A 10759-nucleotide genomic window follows, 5' to 3' on the forward strand; every position below is an offset into this window, starting at 1 on the left:
CGAATCGGTTCGTCGTGTAGGAGGCGGGGGATAGATTTGTGATTTGTTATTTGGACTAACGAAGAAGGGCGTGGGACGAGAAAGCAAAGCACTGCAGAATAACGGCTAGGAGGAAAACTTCCCTTCTGCTTGCCTGCTGGAAGACATGGTGCAAACTCCTGCTGCTATAAATAGAACAGACTTGGACCTCTCTCGTAGGATTGGGACTGACTTTTGACGGAGGCGGCCTGAGAGCGCCTTTTCCCTCCGAGCGGCCGCTAAGGAAGCACGAGAATTCTCCTGCTCCACCTTAAGTCGCCAAGTGTAGGGAGGCTACGGGAGGCAACAGCGCCTCCTTAAGCGGCTGCGGGTCCCGCTCGGGCGGTGTTGGAGGCGGCGGCGCGTGCGGCTGGGGGAAGGGGAGGGAGGAGCTCGCGCTGCCCGGACCAGCCCGCGCGCCGCCGCTTCCAGCAAGCAGCAGCGCCTGCCGGGTGGAGGGTCCAGTTCGCGCCGTGCGGACAAGGGCTGAGGCCAAGGCGGAGCGGCGCACGGGGGCAGCAAAGCCCCGGGGGAGGCGGCAACACCATGGCCGGCCCCCCGCCGCCGCCCCCGGGCCAGGAGGCGCCGCGCTACCAAGAGTGGATCTTAGACACCATCGACTCGCTGCGCTCGCGCAAGGCGCGCCCGGACCTGGAGCGCATCTGCCGCATGGTGCGCCGGCGGCACGGCCCGGAGCCGGAGCGCACCCGCGCCGAGCTGGAAAAGCTCATCCAGCAACGCGCCGTGCTCCGAGTCAGCTACAAGGGAAGCATCTCGTACCGCAACGCTGCGCGGGTCCAGCCTCCCCGGCGAGGTGGAGCGCCCGCCGCCAGTCCGGCGGCCCCGCAGCGGCCGGCCCGCACTTCCCCGCCCAGCGCTCCCGCCGCCACCGCGACGCCCCGGTCCTCCCAGCGTGCTGCGCCTCGCGCAGAGCCAGTCGCGCCGCCGCCGCCGCCGCCTCCGCCGCCTCCGCCTCGTCGGACCGGACGGGAGCGACCGCCGCCACCCGCAGCCCAGGAGGAATCCTCCCCCGTTAGTCTGCGAGAGATTGTGCGCTACTTGGGCGGGGACGGCGCCGCGCCGGGGGGCGGCCGAGTGACTCGAGGCCGAGCACAGGGGCTGCTTCAGGAGGAGAGGCTGGAGAGAACCCGCTTGGGTGGCGGCGGCGGCGGCGGTGGCGGCGGCAGCAGCAGCAACAGCGTCGCTTTGCCCAGGGCGGAGAGAGGCGCGCAGGCCCGGGCCCCCAACGCCAGACCATACAGGAACAAGGTGAGGGGACGCCGGGGCGCGCTCTGGGGGATGGGTTGGCAGCAGCGGGTGGCGGCGGCGGCTATGTCTGGCGTGGGGCGAAGGGGACGCACCGGCTGAGAACAGGTGAGGCTCTCCAGGAAGGAAACGGACCGATTAGAGTGCGCGCGCAGGGGGTGCCCGAAGACTGGGGGGGGAGGGGCGCCAGAAAGCAGCCAGTTTTGGGGCGGGCGGATGGCGCCCAGCCCCCAGATGTTGTCAGTGGGCTCTCGTGCAGGTGTGCGTGTGTCTGGAAGGAAGAGTTGAGGGCAGCACCCAATCAAATCGTGTCGCACTGGAGGGGGCGCTAGGATTGGTGCGTGGTTTTAAACGGGGCAATATTCCCCCGTACATTTCCGAAGTATTCCGTAAAGGTTAAGAGACAGACTCTGGGTGTTTTTTGGCGCCCAGAGAACTTGAAGGTCGACTCTGGGGGGGAAGGTGGTGGACGACGCTCTTCCAACATATGAGGGTCCTTTCTTAGCTCACCTGTGTGTGGTCCTTCCATAACATTAGTTTACTGGCATTGGTGTACATTGGGCCCAGAACAGCGCCCCCTTCTACCCCCACCCCAGTCGTACCAGGCTCCATATAAACACAGAACAAAGAGTCAGTTTGTGCTTGACCTAAAGAATTTGGTAACCTCCAATAAAGTCAAGAGGTGGTGGGAGCAGTACTGAATGAATGCAAATATGGGTAAGCTGAAGGTGGGGAGGAAAATATCATGCAGTGTGTGTCAGGAGGGTAATCACCTCAGATATATTATCCAATTCAGTGAGCAACCTTGTAATTACCATGGAGGGATTAATATTACAGTTTAGGAAAAAGACCCTACCCCCTTTTTGAATCTTTATTTTTGCAACCTTTAATTGATGAGAATGATCACAGACTTTCATAAAACCTGGCAGGTGGAAAGATAGAGGAGGCGGTAGTTTAGTAACACTAAATTCTCCCTGGATTAGAAGTTTCCTGCTCCTGTTTCAAAGAGCTTTTGAGCACATTGCCAGAGCAGTGGAGACCTTTAAGAAGTTTCTCATCCCAGCACTACTTAGTCTCACTGCATCAACTGCCCTCAGAAATAACTGGGTTTATACAAATAAGGGAAACTGAAACAGAAAGGACAAACAGGCTCTCCTCCAAGATGGCTTGGAAACTGCTTGGGTTTGGGATGTGAGATGTCTTATCAAAAGTAACTAACAGTGTGATGATGTAAGTGTCTCAAAAGTATTTGTGCTTGCTCCCAGGTGATCACTGTACTGGCCTTCACCATAGGTGAAGCCCCAATATGTCAGGAGGATGCCCGATTAAGACTTTTTGTTTGTTTGCTGTTCTCATTTACTCTCTGTGATGTTAATAGAAGGCAGGGGAGGAGGTCAAAGGCGAAGAAGACGAGGACGAAGAGGAAGAAGAGGATGAAGTCTCCACTATGTCTGAAGGCTCAGAAGTGGCACAAGATTATGAGGCCAGCAGCTACAGCAGACCTGGGACAGGCCAGGTGAATGGGGACTGTAAGGACAGCAAGCATGGTGGGAAAGAGATCCCACCCAGCAGTGCCGCCCCCAGAGACCTGCGCTCCCTAGAGGAAGCATCTTTGAACAAAGGATTGGAGCATTCTCAGCATGAAGGAAATGAGCAATGTCACACAAAGGCCTCTTGGCCTGGAGAAAGTGCCTGTCACCATCTGGGAGGCAGCAAGAAAGATGGCAGTGCCTATCAGCAGCCAGACAGAGCAGGTATGGGTCAGGCAGGAAGACGTAGCAGAAGATGGGAAAGTGGTTGACTAAATTTGGCTTTTCTGGAAAACTTAGTAGATAGTAAGGCAAAGGATCTGAGGTTGGGATCATGTAAGATGTTAGTAACACTGTTATGGATTAAATGATATTTTTATGTAATGCATTATATATCAGTATATATGTGTAGATCTGCAATAAATATGGAGGTCATCATTTAATTCAGTATTAAGAACTATGAATTGGAGTTCTAGAGTAGGTTGGAAGTAGAGCTGGAGCAAGTAACAGGCAGGAATATGGCTAGATGGCATTAGCTATCTTGGGAATTGAAACTGTCTTTGGATAATAGCATTGTTCACTTTAAAGGGCCCCAAACTCAGTTCAGTCCAATTCCAGGTATACTGATACAGAATAAAACCTATTCCTGTTGATTTCTCTCCTTCTCTGCTTCTTCTCCAGTGTCACCAGCTGTTGCAGGGGCTGATCCCTCTGTGCCCTCATCTCCTGGGAGACCTGGCATCCAGGCAGATGGGAGACCATTCAGTTGCGTGTAAGTTTTATGCAGAGAACACAAACTGTTTCTTCAATGACTCCCAGTTTGTTTATGATAAGGAAGAAGCATATGCATTTGAACCCTTCCATCACTATTACCACTTGTCTCTAGATTCTAGAAAAAGAGCAGACAGACTTCTCAGCAATGTGTGCAGGTTGAAGATATCTCAAGGAGCTTGAAGACCTTGCTCATCCCTCACTTTCTTTGTACTTTTGTAATGGTCATTGCTACCACACACTGGTTGTTCTAGTGGCAGCAGCCCCAAGCATGTTAACATACCATGCCTTGGGAAGGGAAACTGTTGTTTAAGTAAAAGATGGCCTGAGGAGGAGGAAGGCTATATAGACATCTTCAGCTGCTTTCTCTGCTGATTGCCAGAGGAAGTGAGTCTCCTCCTTTTAGATTGCAAAACAAGGGTTGTGAGGTTGAAATATCCTCATTGGGGTTGTTTAGTATGTTATCCTTAAAGTGTCATGTCATCTTAGTGCCTCTTGATGGGGTGTTTCCAGATGTTGGAGGAGACTCACAGCTAGCCTGGCTTCAGCTCTCTGGGCTCTGGTTAAACTATTTTATTGAGCTCTATGCTGGACTTCTTTGATTGCTGTTCAGAAACAGCATTTAATGCAGAGTCCAGCTGCAAACTTACCAACCATGGCTGGATGTTACAATTGTATTATACCTGTACTATGCTAACTATGCCTTATCTTTTAGATATAATCATAGCTAAGGACCAGAGTATTTGGCCACTCTACATCCATATGTACTTAACTACACATTGCCTCCTATGGGTATTATTGATGTGAAATGGGAAGCTGTGAGCAAAGAGGGTCTCCTCAGTCATTCCCAGTTGTGGAACATTGACTCCAGAGAGATTTGTCTTACACCTGCTTTCAGCTTCAGGCCAATAACTTTATATTCCATTGTTTTTAAGGCCATTACATCCAGTTGACTGTTTTGTGATGCTGGTACGAATTTCTGAGGTGTGGTGTATAATTTTCTTAATTTTTACAATTTACTTTATTTAACTTATAAACTCTTCTGACAATGTGATTGATAAAATATATGTATTAATGCATTTATCCATATCTACAGTAAATGCTATGGGGTGGATTTAGACTTCTAGATTGTATAGAAAGAAGCTATACAATCCACTTGTGATGAATTCTTTCTCCTCACCGTTTGGATCCATGAGTGTACATGCATACACACAGAGAGACAGTATCTCTGTATCAGTCTGGTGCTGGTGAGGAATCTCTGGCTTCTCCTGATGGTGGAGGAGAAGCCATGCAATGCCTCTGATCCCTGTTTCACTTTCTCCCCCTCCTCCAGCTCAGTGAAAGAGAAGCCTTCTGACCCAGTGGAATGGACTGTCAGCGACGTTGTGGATTATTTCACAGAAGCCGGGTTTGCTGAGCAAGCGTCGGCCTTTCAGGAGCAGGTGAGAACCTGGGGATCCTGAGAAGAGTGTTTGGGGGATTATGTTTAAGCTAAAGGGTTTATGAAATAGTCCTAAAAGTCTTGGCCTCTTATTTTTAGTGAAGAAAGTGCTGGAACTATGTCTGGAGTTTAGTTCCCATTTGATTGGGGGGCAATTGCTTTAAAAATCTGGGTAAAGGTACATCAAAACCACAGTTGCCATATGGCGTTCTTTCATGTAGTGGTTCTGTTTCCTACCCTTGTGATTCTCAGTGCCATTCCAGCCTCCCAACGCTTCAGGTGAACTACCTGCCTAAAAGTAATTATACACTGTGTGAACATTGGTTTATCTCAGTAACAATACATGTCTTACGTTTTATTTTAAAAACTCCTTTTAAAAATGGGTAAAACTGAGGACAGAAGGAGGTCCCTCACTGGATGGAGGCTCTGCTGTCACTGGTGCTCCTCCTTTTCACCACTAGTTTTCCTTGAGCTCATGCTGTGACAAGATTCTGGTACCTCTCACCAAAACAGGATGAACATACCTTCAGAGAGCTTCCCACCCTCTTTTGCACCTCCTGATGACTTCAGCCTCCTAGGGTCGTGCTTCCTAATTTTTTGCTATGGCCTAGATGTTCAATATTATTTTCTGTGCTCTTTGTTTAGACAGCTTTTTGGTGGCTTCTTCAAAAACAGAAATTTCCAATTGCATAAAGGCTTGTAAAAGGCTGTGTGTTTTCTGAGAGCTTTAAGTCTTATTTCCATCTAACATTTGGTTGCTGGGCAATTAAACCATTTTGATGCCTAGGAATCATATTGATGCCCATCTGAATTCCACTTTGAGAAGGTAGCAGAACTGATGATTGAATTTTAGTTCCACACTGGCAAAGTCTGCCAGCACACCTGGGGTACCTGATTACTTTAAGAGGGTAGGAATAGGATGGCAAACACTGACAAACAGCTAGGAAGAGTATGAGTGATTGGGCCTGAGTCAGCTGCCTTACTTTATCTAATGGGAGGCTGGCCAAGCCAGTGCAGTTGGATAAGTTATTTTTAATTTTGTTATAAGCATGTTTGAAATTAGCAAATGTGAATACAGGTAGTCCTCATTTAGCAACCATTTGCAGTTATGACATCGGTGATGAAAAAACATTATGACCAAACCTCGCATTTACAATCTTCGCAGGTGTGTAAAGCAAAGGAAAGCTGAAGTAAGATCATAAGCACAGTCTTGGATTCACTTAGCAACCGCTTCGCTTAACAACCAAGTTGCTGGTCCCAGTTGTGATCACTAAAGGAGGAGGAGTTGCAGCCATATCTATTTCTAGAACACATTTCCTTTAGTAGATTCCTATACTAAGCAGAGTGATGGACTAGATGGCCTATAATGTCCTTTCCAACTTAGGCAGTCTGATTCTGTAACACCTCCTCCTGGCCCATAAACTGGTGAGAGATATGCATATAGATAGCGCATGTGTATATGCATGCATGCATATATGCCTTAATCAGTGTTTTAATCAGCCAGACTTAGAACTCTATTCCTGCTTCATAGAAATGAAGAAACCTCTTCCTGGCACACTGCTATGCCCTAATATCATGATGTGCTGTTTTTGTATCCATCCCTCCCCCTCCCCCTCCCTCTCCCTAGGAGATTGATGGGAAATCTCTGCTGCTGATGCAGCGCACCGATGTGCTTACTGGCCTCTCTATTCGCCTGGGACCTGCCCTCAAGATCTACGAGTATCACATCAAGGTCCTCCAGCAGTGCCACTTCGAAGAAGACGAGGGCGACTCCTTCATGGGCTGAGGAGGATGGGCAAAGGTGGCGAGGGGGAGGGAGAAAACAGGGACTCTGCCAACGCTACTGTCTCAGCCATTTCAGCCTTCCTTTGCCTCTATGGAAACAAGACAACGTTGTGGGGGCACGGCAAGGGCTTTGACCATATCTGGTGAGAGGAGGGAGGCAGAAATGATGACCCAGCTTTTGTGGCTTCTCTATCCTGGTTATCTGGTGATCCCAAAAACTGGTGTTAGAAGGCTAAAAGCTCACTTTCTTCTCTCATCCTGCCTGTCTTACCCTACCCCAAGCTTTTCACTCACCATAGTGCATTGTCTGTTTGGGGGAAAGATGAGGCAATGTGGTTTTGCTCCTTTTCCCAATCTCACCTTAGCTGAAATAATTTATGCTTCAGCACCCAAACTGCTTCTCCCTCCCCTCTCCCCAACAGTAGCATTTGATAGCCCTGACTGCCCCTCCCTTGTTGCTGTGATTGGCAAGAAAAAGAGCTTGCTGGAGGTGTCAGGAGGTTTTAATCAAATAGCTTTTTATTCTCTTTTCTGTTCAGGTAGCCTTTTCTTCCAATTTTCATGGTTGGTGCCCAGAGTCAACTGCTTTTTATTATTTTTTCTTCCCCATTTTTTAAAAATATAAATATTTAAACCGAAATAAAATGATTTAGTATTCCCAGATATGTTAGCCCTCTAGAAAGGGTAATGGAACAGCTGAAATGACTGTGTATTTAAAGGGCAAACGTGTGTGAGAGGGCTCCAAGTTTTGGGTTCTGTTCTAGGGAGAAGTGTCATCTGGTAATCAAGTTTTGGAAAGAAGAAAGCAAGTTGGGATAGATTATATTCTGTCTAGTCCATAGATGGAAATAGACCTTAAGGGTTCCACCTCAATTTTCAGTATTGTAATCCGTGGGCATAAAAGCGCGGTAACCTTTACATAATCACCAAAAAAGTCTAAAATAAATGTAGGATTTATAGATGGGCTCTTTCCAGTGGGCAGAGAGTTATAACTGTGTGCGTGTGTGTGCGTGTGTATGTATTTTTCACTAGCAGTGAGTGTTCTTATCTAGGGACTATAGTAGATCATACCACCAGTATTAATGCTTTGGGGTCATAAAAAAGGATAGGGAATTGAAGTGGTCAGAACTGGTTTTTCTCTATCAAAAACCCAGATGAAAACTTTCCTATCTTTAGGATTGGCCTCCTCCCATTTAAGCAGGCTAAACCCCAAAAGACAGCAACGGCAAGAGGAGAGTGTACAACAGTAAAAATTATTCTTGGCAAACTTGTAAAATCAGTTGATGGAGGGGTGCTGGTGGGCACATTATACAACATTTCAGATTCTTGGTGGCTTTGAAGACACACTGTACTTACTGTTGGCTAGGAAACGTGTTTCACAGATTAGAGGTTAATTTCAGTTTTGCATTAAAAACAATGGGAACTTTATAGAGGATGCAGAAAACTCCTTGGAATAGGATCTTAGACCATATACAGAACATCATATCCTAGCGCTACTCATTGGAGAATCATGACAGATCACTTCCAAACTGGTCTAAATTAGGAATGTGAAGGGGATCTTATTACGCATGAGAGTAAGTGGGAAAGTTTTATATCTACTCTGTTCAGTTGTGCCCTAGGAACAGAAAACTACATAACTGCAAAGAGAGAGAAGGAGACTTCCATTTGCATACCAAGAAGAATGCAGATATGAGCACACTGAATTTTATGTTCTCAACATTTTCTTTGGACCCATGAGGGCTAGAAACTTATTGTTTGAACTTTGAAAGCAGAGGTTCTTGATGTTGTAGCACAGAAGTGCCTCAGGGGCTTACATACTGGCTGCACATTGCTCTCTATTGCACTAGGCCCTATTATTTTGTCCAGAGCTGGGAATAAAAAAACAAGATTCTTAAGTTCTAACAAGTCTTACCCCTTGTATTTTGTTTATTAGAAACTTGCTGTACAAGAAGTAATACACCATACAGTGTAGGAAACAGAGTGAGTGACCCAGCAGCAGCTGGAGTGGCTTTTGATCCTGCTCACTCCTTTTGGTAATAGATATGGAGCTCTTTTGGTTCGCCTCTTACTCATCCCAGACCAAATGAAGGGAGATGGCATCAATCTGCAGTAGGTAAATTGAAAAAAATTAAATGTACGGCTGGCCCACTATAGTGATCTGAAAGCTCAGTGAGGCCATGATGGAATGAGTATTGTACTGGTGCGGCTTCAGTGTTTAAGGAGCTGCTCAAGGCGTAACTTTGCAATGAAAGACTAAAAAGCTGGTAACAGCTGTGTTGACGCATACATGAATTTTTCTCAGTCATGCTTAAGAACTAGTGTGTAAATATACCTGATCATCACTTACTGATAACAATTAACTTTAAAAAAAAATATATATGTGCATGATAAATTACTTTGTTGTTTCATCATGTGCCCAGATCATAATGTAAAAAAATCTTGAAAAATGTGAAAAGACAGTAGGCTTGACCAAAGATTGGTTGCTGAATTGTGAGTTGGGCACACGTTGATTTATTCACACCTCATTTAGTCTACTTTTTCCACAGAGGAATCTACCTTACAATGTATGCAAATCTTCATAACATCTTTGCAGGGATAGTAAGCACAAGTAGCAAAATTTTAATTTTTGAGCATATCTGCTCAAAAACTTGTGTAACTTGCTCCACCACATTGGATAATTCTCAGGTCAGGACAATTGCATCCAACCTATTTTAAGTCTAGTTTGAGTGTAATGCTGAAAGAAGAATTGGGGAGTGGTGATGGAATCATGGCCATTTTTGATATGTGAATTCTGGCTCCCTATCTTGGTTGGATGTAACTACTCATTAAAGTGAAGCCATGATGCCATCCAAGCTCACATTCCTACACAAAAGAAAAGTGGATGGTGGCTCTTTGGGAATACAAACCTAATAAACTCTGCCCCTGTGCTTAAGATCAATTTCTGAATAGGCTATTCCATGTGGAAATAACAGTAGGGGCTGGGACTGCCTGATTTTAGGACCATCCATCACCTCTTGCATTTTCCCCCCAAAATAATTATCAGATTCAGGAGAATTTATTCCCATATAGGTGGACACAGGTCCAGTCTAAGTGGTTTTATCTCTAGGTCGTCTGGATGTTCCCTCCTGTCGTGTGCACCTTTGGCTCCATCTCTCTAAGAAAGCCATTTTTTTAACAACACTCTTTCTAGCATTTAAAAAAGGGGTGTGTTGGATGTTAATTATGGATATCTACAGAAATGCAACTGCTGATGCACAATGTGTATAAATACAGAACCTGTAGAAGTTATCCCAGTTAATATAATGGTGTGGTATTTACTGTTTATTTTAGCAAGAATACTTCAATTGGATATACAGTAGTTGACTTGGGGGAATCTATGAGATGTCCCTGCAGCATGCTATGCCTTGTTACAAAAACAGTAAGGTAACCAACTTGATTAAAGAGTTGCAGTCCTTTTTTCTGTTGGAAAGGTAAAAGCATCGCAACTGTTTTTATTGAGGTGGGAAAAGACAGACATTGTTAATTCTATATGGGATGGAAAAAGTGGGCATTTCCCCCTCAAGTTACTCAGGGGCATCTAATTATAGTGGTGGACAGTAGGTACTGTACAAAAGTGCTTTTCCATATGTTACAATGAGTTGGTGAAATTCTCTTTCCTAAAATGTGTTGGTTTTAGACAGACTAGGTCTCTCCCTTGCTAGCCCCATGATAACTTTAAAGGAATTCCAAACTCAGAAGCAGAATACATCTCATTACCAGATGTTGGGGAGAGGTGGGACGATTGCCTTGCAGCGTTTGTCTGCAGAAAATAGCATGCTGAAATGGACATACCTTTGATACGAGCCAGCAGAACTCTTTTATGTTTTTTTTCATGACTCTGTTTTTCAGTGTGGACAATAACAGGGTTGATGCCATCTTTTGCAAAGATGATTTACAATAAAATCAAGCA

General features: G+C 46.0%; 1 protein-coding gene across 2 annotated transcripts; it reads left to right on the forward strand.

The window, feature by feature from the left end:
• Window positions 1-368: 368 nt before the first annotated feature.
• Window positions 369-10759, forward strand: SAMD1 (sterile alpha motif domain containing 1). Of its 2 annotated transcripts, none has more exons than XM_088133565.1 (5): window positions 369-1287; window positions 2666-3038; window positions 3495-3585; window positions 4918-5026; window positions 6653-10759. In XM_088133565.1, exons 1-5 carry the CDS (start codon window positions 565-567, stop codon window positions 6809-6811), a joined length of 1455 nt encoding a protein of 484 aa, XP_087989691.1. In that variant the 5' UTR covers window positions 369-564; the 3' UTR covers window positions 6812-10759. The 2 variants fall into 2 exon arrangements, with proteins under 2 accessions (XP_087989691.1, XP_087989690.1); XM_088133564.1 differs by having other exon boundaries at window positions 371-1287; window positions 2663-3038.

The sequence above is a fragment of the Python bivittatus genome, unplaced genomic scaffold (genome assembly GCF_059951505.1).
Source record: "Python bivittatus isolate LINGU-HERP-01145 unplaced genomic scaffold, Pbiv_v1 ctg000080_np1212, whole genome shotgun sequence".
Classification (NCBI taxonomy): domain Eukaryota; kingdom Metazoa; phylum Chordata; class Lepidosauria; order Squamata; family Pythonidae; genus Python; species Python bivittatus.